An 18933-nucleotide genomic window follows, 5' to 3' on the forward strand; every position below is an offset into this window, starting at 1 on the left:
TATTAGTTATAGCCGCTTTTGTCATGAGTTTATTTTTCTGCAACACTAATTATTATTTGGCTAATAGTGTCTACGTGTACACCAATTATTGATTGTTCTTAATTACATACTAATACTCCTTGTGGAGCATTGACCATCAACCAAGATCCTCCAACCAGCTCTGTTCTGGGCTCCCCTTCCAAGTTGATACCAGTTGCTATTCATCCTTTTCATGTCTGTTTCTAATTCTCAACGTAGTATGTTCTCTTGCCCTCCACTTTTCCGTTTCTGTTCAAAATTACAAGTTAGCGCTTGTCCTAGTATGCTCTATACACATCCAGCGTCTTTTCCTAATATCCTCTTTATCTGGGAGCTGGTTTGTTCTTTCTCACAGTAGACAGTTGCTGATGCTATTCGCCTAGAGGACATTGAGTATCTTACGTAGACAATTGTTTATAAAAACTTGTACTTTTTTAATGATGGTTGTAGTAGCTCTTCAAGTTTCAGCCTCGTACAACTAAACTTGAAGAACTTACTTTTTACCAATTAAAAAGTTAAATACAAATTGACTAGTACTTTTCAGTGTTCTATATTTTGTTAAACTTAACACGTATGTGATTACATACATGAAATATTAACTTACAGTTGAACATAAAAATATGTACATGATTAGGACTATGTAATACAAGTTTATAATTTATTCCTGGAAGAATTATTCACAACAGCTAATAGATCAAACAAACGTTTACAGTTAGGACAATATCAAAATTCCATAAATTAATTAATTAGTAAATACATATTAAAAATATATATATGCTGATTCATCAGAGAACAACTCTTAAAATCTCTTAAATCCATTTATTTGCCTATTCATAGCATGGTAAACTTGCAAAATTTTTCATAGACATACTGATAAACATATTTTTTATAAAAATCTTTCAGTGTTTTAGTAAATATCTAAATATTTATATTGTTTAGTTAAAATAGGGGTGCTAGGCTATATGAAAAGTAGGAAATAATTTTAATCGAATCAGTAGTCTCTAACAAAGGGATTCGTCTTGCAGTGAAAGCTTACTTTTTTTCATTATTATTATTATTATTATTATTATTACTATTATTATTATTATTATTATTATTATTACTAGAAAACATTAGAAATTGAAAACAAATTAATATAACAGCTCTTATTACCGTTGTACCGACTACTCAAAGTTGGTCAATACTTTTAAAGAAATTAAACTGACTACATTAAATATTGACAGAGTTTACTTGAATCCTGACCAGAACAAACTTTCATCCAGGCTAATAGTTTATAATATTTAATTAAAAAAATTTATATGGACGGTATGTAATGAATGAACACTCAGGCGGAGACAATCAGTTTATTATTCTATACAAAATTACAGAATATTTTGGTAAAATATGAGAACCATACAATAAATGCTTCATGTGTAAATGTTCACTCAATTTCCCTTTACATTCTGTTTGATTCTTCCAATCCACAATTCCTTTCTATTTTCTTTTCTGTTTTCTCCAATTCTATCTTCTTAGTCTTTTACTGCCAGCCATTTGACTTTTGGTTGATGTTACATACTACTTATGTCTGACAACATAATTAGCATTCACCTCAGGTATACTGTTGAGATCATTAATCTAGATTAAAATCTAATTCCTAAATTCAAGTAAGGACAATAAAAGCGAGAATTGGCGATAAGAGTAAATATACCTAGTTTTACCAATACTTTTTATTTTGTAACTATCCATCCTGAACAAGCGATCTTAAGTTGTGGAGATTTATCAAGTGACTCACTAAGAAAACATACGTTAATTTTTTAAAAAGGACAATGTGTTTATCTAGTCTCAATAATATGCTAAATATTGTTGATAACAAAATCAAAAATTCCAAACACTTCTTTATTTATGAGATCAGATGAAAAATCACTACACCCTGAAGAAACAGAATACGTGAAAGAATTTTGTTAGTGTCCTTGAAAGCTTCTGGCATTCGACAGTGTAGATAGGAAGACATTATGGAAACTTCTTCGACACTACGGAGTTCCTGAGAAGATTGTCAATATTATCCGGAATTCATACAACGGACTACAGTGCAAAGTAGTGCATGGAGGACAGCTGACAGATGCATTCGAAGTAAGGACCGGAGTCAGACAAGGATGTTCACTCTCTCCCTTCCTCTTTCTTCTGGTGGTCGACTGGATTATGAAGACCTCAACATCTGAAGGAAAACACGGAATACAATGGACAGCTCAGAATCAATTACACGATTTGGACTTCGCAGATGACCTAGCCCTCCTATCACGTACACACGAACAGATGCAGATAAAGACAGCCAGTGTAGCAGCAGTCTCTGCATCAGTAGGCCTCAGCATACACAAAGGGAAAACTAAGGTCCTCAAATTCAAAGCGGAGAACAGCAATCCAATCACACTTGATGGCGAAACTCTGGAAGATGTAGAGTCCTTCACATAGCTGGGAAGCATCATCGATGAACAAGGAGGATCCGATGCAGACGTAAAGGCGAGGATCGGCAAAACAAGGGTCGCATTCCTACAATTGAAGAACATATGGAACTCAAAACAACTTTCAACCAATATCAAAGTGAGAATCTTCAATACCAACGTCGAGGTGGTTCTACTGTACGGAGCTGAAACGTGGAGAACTACCACAACCATCAGCAAGAAGGTACAAGTATCTATAAATAGTTGTCTACGCAGGATACTCAACATCCATTGGCCGGATACCATCAACAATAGCCTTCTGTGGGAGAGAACAAACCAACTTCCAGCTGAAGAGGAAATTAGGAAAAGACGATGGAAATCGATAGGACATACATTACGCAAATCGTCAAACTGCATCACGAGGCAAGCCCTAACTTGGAATCCTGAAGGGAAGCGAAAAAGAGGAAGGCCAAAGAACACATTACGTTGGATAATAGAAGCAGATATGAGAACGATGAATTACAACTGGACGGAGCTGGAAAGGATTGCTTGGGACAGGGTTGGATGGAGAATGCTGGTGAGCGGCCTATGCTCCTTCACGAGGAGTAACAGGCGTAAGTAAGTAAGTAAGTCATTGAAAGCTTATTGTACTCTGAACTTCACTTTTGTTTTAGAAACATAATTTCAATGTTGTCAATGATGCTTCACATGAATTTATTACATATAATTTTAATTTTGAATATACTTGTACGTAGGGGAATGAATTGTTCTTCGCAGTAATGTTATCATTCAACTAAAAATCTTGCAGAATATCATATATCAGTTGAGGGGTTGTGGAGATTGTTAAGTTTTTGATTGAGATCATGAACCAAATCCCGCGAGCGGGATCGTGGACGCGCACTGCTGAGGAGTCCCACAATAGAATATCATTTATTATTATTAATATTTGAACACGTATATATTGGTACAAAAAGGCACCGAGTACATATACACTACACATATCAATTGATTTGTGTGATCTGTGCCCGAATGCCCAAACTGAAGCAGGTGGTTTTGCAAGGAGACCACACACGGATCCATTAACCTAAAAACAACGTCAGGAGATGCACTCTCATGGTAGCCGGTGACCAACAATTGGTTCATACGCTTTTTGTTCCTTCAGGATACTGGAGCCCATGTGCACCATTGGTTTGGAATCAGGGTTTTCTAACTCCTTTAGGTGAATCCTTTTCATTCACCAACTCGGTTAAAGCGCCGGACATTGGCGTTTCGTCTTCTCGATTTCGTAAACAACATCCCTTTGTGAGAAGGCACTGAGTAAGACTTCCCTGGTAGTGGTGGTATATGCGTGGCCATGCGAGAGCATTTCAAGAAAGAGAGAGAGCTGACTCTCCCCACCTTCCGCCGTACTAGGGCATTTGGGGGCACAGAAAAAAGGAACAAAACTTGACGTGTTACATTTTTTTTCTTCGAACTAAGAAGGTAAGTAGTAAAATCATTATTGAATCATTAGATCATATATAAAAGTTACGAACTATTCTATCTCTTACTGGTATCATTTTAAATGAGAAATTACTTGATTCGCTGTTTATCTTATCACAATTTTAAATCGATTAGACACAAAGTTGTTTGCTTTCTTTTAACTGATTGTTTTTTGTTACACAAACATTAGAAAATATAAATAAACACATGTAAACAAGTAAACAAACTTTTTTCGTTTGGTTTTCTTTTCTTTTCTTTTTTGTTGTATTTCGTCAAGTAATTTGAAAACTTTTCCTTTAGTTTATTTCCAATGATAAATTCAAAACACAACCCCTAGTAATAAATAATTGAGAGAAGCGAAAAAAGAAAACAAAAAAAAACTTTAAGAAGTGTCTTTTAATCTAACAATCTTAATTTTATTTAGTTTGAGAATTTGTAGAGGATAAAAATTGAAAGCTGAAAATTGTTTCATACAAATCAAATCAAAAATTTTCTTCATCAACTCAAAGCAACTAATGTAATTCATGGTAGTTTTAAGTTATCTGATCATCTATGAATTTTTTTGGGGGGGGTTTGTGTATAGAAAGAAAACAAAACATTGTACAGTACCTAGTCTACATCTGGTTACAAGTACTTGATTCATTAATTTTTTTTTAAATGTTCTATTTATTACTGATTACAATAAACAAAATAGTATGGAAATTACAATCATCTTTTTTTACGAAAGTGGATTTTTTTCTCTATCTAAACAACAACAACAAAAAAAGGGAAAACTGAGAAAAAAGTTTTTTAATAAACAGTTGTAACTGACTGATTAACTGACTGACGTAGTGTCAATCAGATTTTTGGTTTTTAATACAAACTAATTAAGTCAAATAAATGAAAATAAGAATGATTAGTTGTCTTAATTAACAAATTGAATAAATATTATTACTTTATCTAAACATATAGAATTGGTTGTAAATTTAATTTTTGAAAAGAATCTTTGATAAAAGTTGAATATTGACACAGCTTGATGTTTTGTTAAATTATCCCATAAAAAAAGTGTATCGATTTTCATTTTTTTTAGTTACCAGTCGATTGGTTTACTAAAATGATATTTTATTTTGTTAGACTGTTGGGTACTGTTGCAGTGAATGAGAACATAAGTAGGGGCAAACAAATATATTTGAACACTAAATTACAAAACATTTTAGTAAAATCTGAGAACCATACTGTAGATACTTCATTTGTAAAATGTCAATCAATCATGTCAGACTTTACTATTCCTTTATTTCTACAGAAATCATTCACTGTCCTTGTTCTCTTTTCTTCGATTTTCTTAACCTTCTGCTGTCAGGTATTTCATTTTCAATTGATAATACATACTACTTATGTCTATCGATATCAGTAGCACACAACAAACTGTTATTTTATAGGTAATATTTGATAAATATTCATTCAAGTAAGAACTATTTTTAATTAATAAGTTTTTTGTACTTATCAATACCAAAAAGCGAGATTAAAATTTTTATTAATAGATTTAACTTACTTGATAATTGAGCTAATATTATGTGGAATGTATTCACATGTTATGGTATTAAGTGACTTCATATGACATTTTTGTATTAACTCCATCACAGTTTTAATTATCTTCATGGTTTGTTAAATCTAAAGCCTTAATCTTTTACTGGTGAAATTGATAATTATCAGAATATAAAGTGGAATATTATGAAAGACTAAGGATACTTTTTTCGAGCCAAATAAGTAGGTTGTAATGACGTATGATTACCTAGGGCTCGACATTCTGTTATAGCTGGGGTAAACGCTGGTGACAAGTGTTAAAGTGGGACAAACCTGGATCCTAGTACTCCTACTTTTCAATTAATATTCAAATGACGTCAGTCTATGATTAAATCACTTCCGTCTTTTTATGTTATACTTCAGTCAATTTTTTTGTTTCCGAGTTTAAATGATTTGTTAAATCCTCTTTATTAACTTATAAAGAACAAGCCTTAAGAATTTAGCAGAAGTACTTCATTCACCAATTTCAGTCGATATACTTTGTTGAGTTTTGTATTCTTCAGTGATTATTTAGTAAGCGCCAAAATCTAAATTTATAGTTTCTAAGTTTCTAAGAATCGATATAAAGCATTAAGAAGTAATGAGCTTCATAAATATTAAAGAATTTATGTCTTCTCTCTATTCCACTGAGTTCAAAATTTAATCTTTAAACGAGTTGTTATTGTTTGACAAGCTAGTTCTGCTTGAATTTCATCAGCCATTTTGAAATCAGTTAAAATACAGTAAATTCAGTATAATTTAGTTATAAAATACCCTGTGAATTTTAATATTTCTTGATGGTCCTTCAAAGAATGACTCTGTCTTATGTTTAATGAACTTGTTAAATAAATTTAAGCAATAACGTTGAGACAGTCTATGTAAAAGTGACAGTTTAAATGTTAATTAAATATATGATATCAGCCTTCGCAAGGTTTTAGTTTCATTATAAATGAGCAAAATATTACACCAATCTAATTAAAAGTGTGGGAACGTTTTCTTTTTTTCTTCATTTAGGCTTCTTATTTACATATCATGACAAATAAACAATTATTTCGTCTACCACTAACACGTTGCTCTGAATATCAAACATTTGATGACTGTCTCAACTCAAAAGATCCTCATTGTGGTTGGAATTGGTCCGAAGGTAGATGTTCAAGTGGTTATCTGTTTGAGTCTACCGTACAAATTAACCGTTTAAATACATTTTCACCATCGATTGATCATAGACAACGAAGTAATCACCAATGTCCAACAAAGAGTTTTACATTTGAAAAAGATAAAGAGAATTCATGGACAAAGTGGTACGATTGCAATTGGATCGCTTCACTACAAACAGGTGATCCGGTTCCTATAACAATTCACAATCAACCGACTGATGATGTCAATGAAAATGTTAGCGACAATATCTCAATGAAATTACTGGGAAGTTGTTTATGCCGTTTATGCATCAGCCAAGTTAATTGTGTTCTTGGAATCCAGCAGGTTAAGAACTGTACTCGTAAGTTTCGACGTTTAAATTTTGAGATTTCACAAGTGAATAAACTTACCTTGATATTCATTCACGTACTTAGTTGAAATAAAGCTTTAGACGATGACCGACATCAGACTACAGTTCTTTCTCTTGATAAAATTGTGATAGACTGCTTTACTCAAGCTCATTTTAAAGACACCTTTAATATTGAGCAATGTAGAAATGAAGCCATTAATTATTGACCTAATTGAATCGAGCTAAAACCATTGAGTGGACATAGGTTTACCTGAAACTGAAGTTACTCATTTTTTTATTGATCTCAACAATTATGAAACATATATTTAAAACATTATATTAGTTGTCTTTGACTACAAAATTAATGTTTGAATACTTGTTCAACTCTACCTAAATACATTGCTCTAATTTCTCTTTTTTAGGACATCGCTTTTAGGACAATTTCAATAGACCATCTAATAACACTGTATTACAGGATTCTTAAGAATTCTTAAGATAAAATTAAGTATAGTTGACCTTTATTTTTTTGTACCAAAAAGTACAAATCGATTTATTTTTTTCAAAATCTCAGTACCAGAAGCTTAGTTAAAGTTGACGATGAAAGAAAACTGATATCCTTAAGTTTTGCCTTTCTTTTGAAACAGAAATTTTTTTAGGTAAACATTTGATTAGACAGAAGTTAGTTTTGTTCAGAAATAAGTTTGTTTAATTATCTTGAGATGAAACCCTACTTTTTGTTTACTATTTTGAAATATTCCTCCAGTTTATCTTCGTAAATTTATGTAACTGGGTAATGGTTGAGTTTGGTAAATATGGATTTTACCTCTGTACAATTTAATTTAATTAATCATAAAAAACATTCCAAGTAAGAACTGGAGTCAGACAAGGCTGTCTACACTCTCCCCTCCGTTTTTTTCCGGTGGTCGATGGGATTATGAAGACCTCGACATCTGAGGCAAAACACGGTATACAATGAACAGCTCGGAATCAATTAGATGATTTGGACCTTGCAGATGACCTAGCCCTCCTATCACGTACACGTGAACAGATGCAGATAAAGACAGCCAGTGTAGCAGCAGTCTCTGCATCAGTAGGCCTCAGCATACACAAAGGGAAAACTAAGGTCCTCAAATTCAAAGCGGAGAACAGCAATCCAATCACACTTGATGGCGAAACTCTGGAAGATGTAGAGTCCTTCACATAGCTGGGAAGCATCATCGATGAACAAGGAGGATCCGATGCAGACGTAAAGGCGAGGATCGGCAAAACAAGGGTCGCATTCCTACAATTGAAGAACATATGGAACTCAAAACAACTTTCAACCAATATCAAAGTGAGAATCTTCAATACGAACGTCAAGGCAGTTCTACTGTATGGAGCTGAAACTTGGAGAACTACTACAACCACAATCAAGAAAGTACGAGTATTTATAAATAGCTGTCTACGCAGGATACTCAACATCCATTGGCCGGATACCATCAACAATAGCCTTCTGTGGGAGAGAACAAACCAACTTCCAGCTGAAGAGGAAATTAGGAAAAGACGATGGAAATCGATAGGACATACATTACGCAAATCGTCAAACTGCATCACGAGGCAAGCCCTAACTTGGAATCCTGAAGGGAAGCGAAAAAGAGGAAGGCCAAAGAACACATTACGTTGGATAATAGAAGCAGATATGAGAACGATGAATTACAACTGGACGGAGCTGGAAAGGATTGCTTGGGACAGGGTTGGATGGAGAATGCTGGTGAGCGGCCTAGCTCCTTTACGAGGAGTAACAGACGTAATTAAAGTAAGTAAATCATAAAAATATTCCAGAATCTGCTTCCTATCAAATTGTTGTATTATCATGATAAGATTTCTTCTTACATCCGATATTCGATGTCAATAATTGTAGTCAAAGATTCAATTAGGTTCATCTACAATATCAGTAGTAAAATTCTCAATTTTATATCCAAACGGTTTTATTTATAGTAAAGTACAAAAGTATCCTAAAGAAGTATGGGTTTTGTATCGAGGACAATTCTAGTACTGTTACAGAGTAATTATAATCATGTACAACAAAAGAGAAGGATGAGAACAGAGAGTACTGGAAAAGAACTCCGAAAATTACTGTGATAGGTCTTCTGTCATACGTGTGCTAGGTTGTTTTACAGATAACTGATTCGTATAGATATTATTTAAACTAGTTAAATTGACCAGAATAGTGTCAGCGTAAAACATCTGCAAGAAAGGAGATTTAATAATTAAGGTCAGTACTAAGAATAAAAAAACATTTAATGATCATATAATTTCACCAGTCAAAGATGTAAGCATTTTTAAGGCAGTTTCTGAGGAGAGGTAATTATCGATGTAGCGAACAAATGATGGTGGTGGATTTATTTCACCGTTACAATTCAGCAAACTTTTACAGAGTTCCAAAAACCTTACAAAGTGATTCATATAAAAAGATTTTAAATGTGGGAATTTTATCTTAATTGAGAATGGACTAATTCATCTGGAAATTATTACTTACTTGTCATGTTTGACTAAACAACTGTAAGTAGTTGTCTGTTTCTGTCATACAGAACGACGTAAGCAGACCAAAGTCATCTAATGAAATGGTATTCGGGTGCTTTTATGAGCACTGATTGTTCATGGAGAGGATAGTAAGTCTGTTATTTATTGAAACAAAATCCAAATACTTACAATTCAAAAATAGTGCAAGCATTCACATATTTTTAACCCATACTCAATCCTAAGTTAACTGTGAAAGTTTTTATTTACCTGAAGGTTTCGATCAAAATTGGCTCCCTTGGTCTATTTGGAGTGACTGTGATCCAACTACTAATATTCAAATACGGAAAAGGCAATGTCGATCCAGTGCAGTTTGTTCTGGAAGCAGTATCGAACAACGATCTTGTTTGGACGATGACAGCTGGTTTAGAAAATCCAATGTTATACCGAAATCAGGTAATTAAGCAGCAAGTTCATTTAATTACTTACAAATATAACATAAACGTCCAATTAAGTAGTTGTATACGGTTTCATTGAAATCATAAACCGATCTAAACTGAACCACCATTGTAAAACTAAAACCAATGGACGGTCGTTATCTTATAGAACGGGGCGCCTCATAAGTGCGCATTCGCGATCCTACATACAGGAATCAAACCCAGGACTCTGAATCTCAAACGTAAATCCTAAACCTCTAGACCAACAATGTCAATGTCTAACCTTAATCAATCCGCGACGTTGCGTGATCATCTTTCATTGTCCTCAGTGGATTACTACCTCACACCCGACACGGAAAGTAATATACTGATTTTATTTTCAAAGTATCATTTAGTGACAAAATGAGGGGGGTATCGTTATTATTACCATCAAAGATTCGCAGAATTTTGATTTACATGGGATCGTTGTAATTTTTAAGTACATATAATTTAAATTTGAAGCAAGATGGCAAACTTTGGACACAATTCATAAATATACATTACCAAAATGAATTTAATGGGTAAAATTCACCTAAGATTTCTATTCCATCACCCTTCTTCTGAAACTTATTAAAATACCTTGTGCTGAGAATTGTATACCGTATCAATAATAATCGAATAATCATAATAATAATCGAAGCACCTATTTAGTTATGATGTCTGAAACAAATGCTAGTCTATAACAAAATCCGTGAAATGCTCTCAATTGAAAAGAAATAAATTTAGATCTGTGTTCATTCAGGGAATGAACTGAATTTAAAGATGAGATATGAACAAAGTTATTCCAACAAAAATATTATTTAAAATTTAATATCCTTCTTAAATAATATTACAAAATGAACCAAAAGTTATCTAACGTCATTATTTCAATTATCTAAACGACTGGAATATAATGAAATTTTCATTAATTTTTATTGACTGTTCATTATTGAATCTCTTAAAAGTTTTTATTAATTAATCATTTTGTTTTTCTTTGTATGACCTAGCCAGTTACTATAAATCAAGAATTCATTACACTACACAAGCTGACGGTTACACTCTTACACATTTGATACTTGTAGTAATATGTGGATTATTAACTGGTAGTTTGTTAACAGTTATATTATTTTGGTCATGTAGATGTCATCGTTGGTCATATGTTGTGGATGATATTGCTAAATTAACAAAGAAAAATCATATGAAAACTATTCCTACTCATTGTAAAGGTCATCTACCTTATGAAAGTCAACAAACTTGTTTAACTACTAGCCAACCGTTAAGTAAACATTCGTGGAGTTTAATTGATGAAAAAGAACCTATCTGGTGTAATAAATCAGGTAATATAGCACAAGCACCAATAGATACACGTTACGAATATCTACCATCTACTCATGTTGTACCAACTAATACCAGATTTAACAGATCAGTTGATCGAAAGTCAACAAAAATATGTCATTTAAACACCCCATGTCATGATATATCGACAAGTGTATACTTACTATCCAATACACCGTCACCAACTTCAGTGACAAGTAACCCGTCAACAACTTCAACATTACTGAAAGACAAGTTTACATTTGATTCATTTGCTGAACAAAATTCAAATGTTTTAGGTGATTGTAAAACTAATCTAATTAATATTACACCTGATAACAAAAATGAGAATAACAACGAAAATCTAGGGCATTTATACTTAACTGGTTATTTCTATGCTGCACCAATAGAACCAATACATAACCAACCGATAACATCAACAAAAACTTCTTTACCGGCAACAAGAATCAATATTGAATTACCTGAACATCATGACTATCAAACTAGACAAATCCCTACAATATCTTCATATTATAACCAAATAAATACTGGTCTTGTTATTCCAAAATCTATTCTTGTACAACCTACATTGTCATCATTTAGAGAAAATGAACACTTAAACAATAATATCATTAGTAATACTATGATAACAACAAAATGTATTGATGGTGAAACTTTTACAGTTACTGAAAATCCAGTACAACTTTCATAATCTTGTTCTATAGGTTATAAACGCTTTTTCTTTATAAAAACAAACAAACAAACAAACGAAACATGGTTAAACAAAAGAATTCAACGATAATGTTTTAGGTAATAAATAATTTTCAAAAGTGTCAACATTCAATATTTGTGTGTAAAACCAAAAAAAAAAAAAGTAAAAATTCGTTTTTCTTTCATATTTCTTCATGTAAACGTGATTTAAAATATTTAGGAAAAATAAGTAGTATGAAACGAAATCTTCAGAAGGATATTTCATCATTGTCCTGTACAATCTTGTTTATCAACTTGAATTATTTAAAATGATGTTTATCATAATTATTATCGTTATAAATATTATCATTATCATTAATAGTAATAATAATAATAATAGTCTCTTTGAGAAAATATTATTATCATTACTATGAATAAAACTATAAATTTACATGGAAATCTATATTTGAATGACTATTTAAACACTTAAATTGAATGTATTATCCTTAATGAAACATTAGAAGTTAGCTTCATATAATATAAGACTTATATATGTAAAATTTATCGATGTATTTAGTCATTTTAATTAATAATTGTAAAGTTTGTTTATTTTATACAACAAAAACAACAAAAGTATTATTGCATGCTTAACATTTGTCTTGTTTATTTTGTTTTGTTTTGTTATTTGCCTTAACTAGTTAAACTATTTTCACATAGTTGTCAAGAGAATTCAATCATCTAAACACTGATCTGTATATTATTGTTTATCTATACAGACTTTGATGATTCTATTCAAACAAGATACTAATCAATTTCAGGACTTCTGATAATAATCATCTGTTCACTAGTGACTGACTTCAAGAGATACTCCTGGGGTTCTAGTGAGAAGCCGTTACCAGTGGAGTTCAACCAGGTCTGTTGTGAGATATCAGCTCACTGAAGACAATGGTATACGGTGGAGCAACTTCGTTGTTTGGTTGAAGTTAGACATTAACACCGTTGGATGCCGGCCGGCTCAGTGGTCTAGTTGGTTATGCGCCTGGCGCGAGACTGATAGGTCCTGGGTTCGGGTCTCGCGGGTTGCAGGATCGTGGATGCGCACTGCTGAGGAGTCCCATACTAGGGTGGAACGACCGTCCAGTGCTTCCAGGTTTTCCATGGTGGTCTAGCTTCGATTGATACATGATTCCAATCAGTGAAATTTCTAAAATCTCCACAAAACCCATTCCGATTATAGTTTAAGTTTTAATTTAATTCAGATTAATATTGTCGTGTTCGTATAAAGCTACTTATAATATCAATGCAACTTTTGTATGTTAGTAATTAACTGAAATTATGAACAAAGTATTCAAGATGGATCTAGTATATGACTCAATTACAAGAATTATTACACTTAAACTTGTAATTTGAGCAGTTTGAATGCCAAAGTTGAATTAACCAGACTATATAACTGATAAGCCTGTTTGCGAACGGTAGAAACTATCGATTGATATTGTTGTTCGATCTTCATGGTTAAATCTGTTAGTTGTTGTGGTTTATACCATCTTTGTGATAGTAGAGTACAGAGTGAATTTTTAATGACCGTTGTACTTCTACTGATAAAATAGTAACCACGCAATATCAATTCACTCAGGTGAGTTGACACATTGGAGTTTGACTGTTAGGAATTGATCAGCACTAGAGAAGGACTTGACATACATAACATTAGTCACTATTCAGTGATCAATCAGTTGTGAACACATTACATTTCTATTAGTGTTTTAAATTTTCCAATTAATGTTTTGTACTCTAATTTATCTATCTCTTGGCATACTTGTATTCTGTGCTGATTGCCTTGATATTCCAATTATGACACATGTAGTTTAGGCAGAGTTGGATGGAGGCTAAATATGAAATACAGGACTGGCGTTCCATCTTACTTGCGACTCATCAGACGAATGTGCCTAGACCATAGGTGATAAGTCTTACTAATTCAACGCTATATTCGGTTCCTAAGCTATTCTCGTAACCCCCAAGCTAGAACTACACAACTACCTGAACACGATAGAAAAGGCGAAAAATATGCAAGAAGCACTTTTTACTCCAAAGGTTCGTTTTAGTACAGAAAATATAGGGTTTTTATATTATTTTAGGTATCCTTGGGTCTCCCGAAATTTCTGGGATGCTACTCAACATAGTAGTAATATTGTAATCAGCTAATCGGAAGCTCTACATTTGACTTTTCAATTTCTTGATGTTTCTGGCTAAACTTGAAGTGAACGCTGGTTGGATAAAATGCTTCTTAGCGTTTCTTGAGCCTTTCTTGTCTTTTGCGAGAAGTTTTCTGAATCACCCCAACAATGAGGTTGATGTCCAACCCAGGGTTCAAAATAACATAAGGGTAACCTATTTCTTTTAATCTACCATATAACAACTGGGTCTCTAAAACAACTTATACTGCCAAAATTACGTCAGTTACAATTCATTAGTTTCCTCTAGACTGGAATAGAAGCATTTTTTTTAATACGAATGAATTCGTTTTATTCACGGTTCATTATGTTCGAAACGCGGAATTATCAAATCGAAACAAATTATCGATACACTTCAACCAGGTAAATTCAAAGCAAAATAACTGAGAAAATCCAAGACAAAAGAAAGACGAAACTCTTATCTGGAGTGATAATTAAAGCATATATATAGATAGCTTTTTGTGTAGGATTGTAGTTTATCTACTTACGCTTCATATGTTACAGACTTCATATTTCTATCCAGTTAGCTGGAGCTTTTACCAAATCACTGACTATCTACTAACTCCTTACAACTGAAAACAATAAACGTGTATTAATATCAGTGAGATCCTGCATTTTTACTAGTATTATTGATGGCACAAGGATTAATGGGACCTATCATTTACTATCAATTCTCAAATGATTAGTATTTCGATTATAAGACGACTTTTAGGGTGTAAGTAATCATCATTTTCTTTGATGAGGCTGTTAAAGTTTTAGCCATTTTATGATTTGACCTCAACTATTCTGTGATTTGTCTATTTAAACGATGTATTTCTGATTGGTTATAGCTTTCATTTAAAAAGTAGTGAAGGATAAACTTTTTGTTTTTATCTATTTCGACCTTTCGGGTTGCGATTCAAGGAAGAATGTTAAGATTTATTCTAATTTTACCAATGATTTTATATCATTCTCTTACTGTGGCAACAGAATTTGATAAATGTGTACAAATGTTGATTGATCTTCCCAACTGTATGATGGAAAAATTCCGAGATCGTAAGTTCGTTTATAAAATAATTCATTCAACAAGGTATATTCTCTACCTTTGTTTTTTCAAGATCTTATTAACTGAGTATACTAAAAATACTAATTGTACACTTTGAACCTTAGAATTAAGTTTAAGCGCGTAATCTACGAATTTAAACCAAGAAAGCTATCGTAAAGATAAAGTTATTTTGACCAGTTCGAAGTCTTTGTCAATTTGTTGTTCTGTGCAGTGTAACCTTTCAGGGAGTATCCCTTGGTTACCATTTATTTCCCCTTGTTGAGTTATGAAGAATGAAGAATAATTGGATATACTAAAGATTTACCTTGATAAATTATTACTTATGGCAAGTTGTTGTTAATACAATCTACAATTATTTTTTCGTTTGGTTATTTACTTTCCACACAGCTATTTATCTGTATGAACCCGTAGGTAACTAGAAATGTAAATCGGTTTATTGTAGAAGATTTCCCTAGACTGGTTATAAAAACGCAAATATGTAGAAACTGTCATACAAACCAAAAATGAGGTATATATATACTTATCATTTTGTAAATATCTCCATAACTAGTGGACTTACGTTTTATATGTATAGAAAAACTGATCACTTCAAGATAAAGACGTGATTCGGTACACCTAGCTTGCACTACTCATGTGTACAATCTAACTATATGATCAGTAACTGATAAACTAAATGTCAGACTCGGTAGAGATAATGTTTAGTTTTAGTTTTTTGCAACTTATTTACATTATTTTTACTTGGTTTTCAATGTCATTCTTACCCAAGAAACAAAAGATATCCAAGATAAACTAAAGGAATGCAAAGAAGATGCAGAATGTAAAATGCAGTATATTATTTGTGTACAATCAAAACTAGCTTTATGTGATGACGAAGTTATCAAAAAGCAAGTTCAAGAACAATTGAAATCATTCTTGCAGTAAACTTGGTTCATACATATATTATGAAACTGATGTCAATAGAACAGACGATCTGGTTAATTTCTGTCATATTTTACCGATAATATTTTTTTCCTTGCACATTCCCTGCATACTTGTCATACATAGACTTCACACAACTATGAGATCACGTCATCTCTTTCAAGTAGAATTTTGTGCTTTATATTTAAATTAATAAATATCTTATAAATATAGTTTAAAAGGCTATTTCAAGCAACAGAGTTGTATTATAGATTCTCAATATTTCTTAAACGAAACAGTGTTTCCAGTGGATAACTACTAAAATTAGGTCATATATTTAGTATAATGTGGAAATGGTTGATGACCTCCAGTTGTATTGAAATTACCTTTAGTGCGTACCACAACAGAAATAACGCGAAACCCAAGGCATTCTGAAAATGATTAACATTATTTACAGACGCTTGATGTAATAACTACTAGAGTAGAGAATACTGATACTGGGAAATCAGTTTATATCGATCAAAGGAACTTCACCGTAAAAAGATAAGTCTTAAACCCTGATTGCTAATTACTAACCAATGTTATAAGAAAATAGTGGATGGTAGTATCAAACATTTACTGTAAGAAATGACATCAAGAACGGAGAAATCAGATTAGTGATGTCATTAAAGTAACCAGACAAAAATATTCTCTATACATAAAGGCTTATCTACCACGTTAGATGCGGTAATACAGGAAAGGGTTGTGTCAGTCTTTTCGGTAATTGATAAAACAAATTTTCGAAAAACAATTAAACAAGAGGTGCTATTAGAAGATGTGTTAATACAAACAAAACTAGTATACGTAAACAATCATTTCTTCAAGAAAGAAAAAACCAATCAAAACAACACTCATAAAAACCCAATCGTCAAAATACGAAAAATATTCCTGTGAGCCTGTAAATATAATTCTGCACTAAGGAAAGAAATATGTAAATTCAGATTGCTTTAAACATGAGCGATAAATTAGAAAATGAGAATCATATAAAAAAAGCAAGGATTTCGCATAAAATTACCGGTTATTAACTGTGAACCCTCCTAAAAAAGGAAAGTGTTCCAGTTTCAGTTATAAATTACAGAAATCAGTTAATTTAGCAACAATCGAATGACTATTATTTGGTATGGTAATCGCTCAAACAAATTGTTTAGTAAAGCAGAGATGAAGTAGCTGTCAAAGGACTCCACAAACCTAAGAAGTTTGTTAATTTCAGAATCCGTAAAAGTTATTATATCTTAATAATCAAAAACGGATAAAAAATATGGACGTAATTTATTAGGAGACAGAAGGATTGCTTGCAGAAGTAAACATAGAAACTTCGCTATTCGGGTGGATGGATAAGAGATTTTCATATACATATGTACACGGAAATACTTTCTGTCTACTCAACTCCTAATTGTGTCTTGTTCAGGTTCCCTGTCAACTGTTATATGAAGTGACATCTCTAATAGTCTCTTGAACAGTTATCAACACTTGTCTTGTGTTACTTACCAGCGTTAATATAACATCCATTCTACACCTGTAATAAATCTTTAGACCAAATAATTGTGTGATATTTTGTTATGAACGTCATGAATGAAAGAATGTATTCGTTAAGTGGAAAGTTCTGAGGCGAAAAATTCACGTGCGTAACCCATGTATAATGCAATTAAATCAGCAAAACATACGAGATCCGTAGACTTGTAGCGTGGTGTCGAGTCGAGATTGGCTATGAACACCGCTACCGAGAAATACGTGCCAAATAAATCCATAAAATCCCCCGGAAGCCAAATATCAAAAGGCAGTTAATGGACCAAGTCGAGATATATTTGCTGGCGATCTCGTGGTATCGAAAGAATACCGATATCGTGCCAGGATACAAGCTTGGTTACAGAGCGTAACCGAATTCGCGCGAGGTCACAATCAAAGTGTAAGAATGGTGGATGCACATGTAAACAAAAGCACATTAAAACAAGCACTGGTATAGCTGGTTATAATAATAATTGTTTTCATTAAACCAGTCGTGTTCTCGCGATACAAGTAAGTCACTACAGACTTACTTTGTTGCCTTCCACAATACTTCATCCTTTAATATATGGATTATTCAACACTCAAAATAAATTTCACTTTCCTGTTTAAGCCACCCTGAATTATGGGACTTCAAGGTCAAAACTTCAAAATCGTACGTTCATAAAATCTACACTAAAATTATCCGACTAGCACAAGTTGAATGTTAGGACAAATAAACTATATCATGTACTACCACAGGTGAATACCGTAGATATGTATCCATTGACATGATTACTATGATTATTGTTGAACAGAAAATTCTTAATACTTTCTTTATATAAGCAAAAACAACCGTGAGCATTCGTTTGTCTAAAGTTTAATGGAATCCTGAAAAAATTTCTGCAAACCTCACCGTAGTTTATTTGATTGCCAGCTTCAGGAAATTATGAAATATATCTAAAGTATTTTCAACTCCACGTTCATTTTTTGTTCAACGTTTTAAACCCCCAAGCTTAATACTGAACGTTTTGTTGTCAAGAAAAAAACCAGATCTGAAACAAAATGTGAAGAAACTGTAAACGTAATACAAACTCCCAATTACAGCACACAGGAATTGCTGGCCGATTAGACTTGAAATCATATTTCTCCTGATTGTTCTGAAGCGTTCCGTAGTAAAATAATTATGGCCTCAGAAAGATAACGAGAAATTTGGATTTCACAAACGAACCAGTTTGTGGAATAGAAACCGGTGAACTTCGGAATTAACTACTGAGCTATCAGATTTGAAAAATTAAAAATAACATATAGAAAAGCAAAGTGTACATGGTTCAATACC

At 32.7% G+C, this 18933-nt stretch overlaps 2 protein-coding genes across 2 annotated transcripts in view; both read left to right on the forward strand.

The window, feature by feature from the left end:
- Positions 1 to 12559, forward strand: part of SEMA6A_1 (Semaphorin-6A) — a 91061-nt gene extending 78502 nt beyond the window's left edge. Inside the window, exons 10-12 of the mRNA XM_051209212.1 lie at positions 6474 to 6957; positions 9721 to 9900; positions 10907 to 12559. Coding sequence (XP_051074644.1) covers positions 6474 to 6957; positions 9721 to 9900; positions 10907 to 11925 — 1683 coding nt within the window. The 3' untranslated portion in view covers positions 11926 to 12559. The remainder of the gene's footprint in view (positions 1 to 6473; positions 6958 to 9720; positions 9901 to 10906) is intronic.
- Positions 12560 to 14996: 2437 nt separating this feature from the next.
- On the forward strand, positions 14997 to 16325 carry MS3_00010176 (uncharacterized protein). The gene is made up of 2 exons (XM_051218535.1): positions 14997 to 15166; positions 15943 to 16325. Exons 1-2 carry the CDS (start codon positions 15040 to 15042, stop codon positions 16095 to 16097), a joined length of 282 nt encoding a protein of 93 aa, XP_051074645.1. The 5' UTR covers positions 14997 to 15039; the 3' UTR covers positions 16098 to 16325.
- Positions 16326 to 18933: the final 2608 nt, after the last annotated feature.

This window comes from Schistosoma haematobium, chromosome 1 (genome assembly GCF_000699445.3).
Source record: "Schistosoma haematobium chromosome 1, whole genome shotgun sequence".
NCBI classification, from domain to species: Eukaryota; Metazoa; Platyhelminthes; class Trematoda; order Strigeidida; family Schistosomatidae; genus Schistosoma; species Schistosoma haematobium.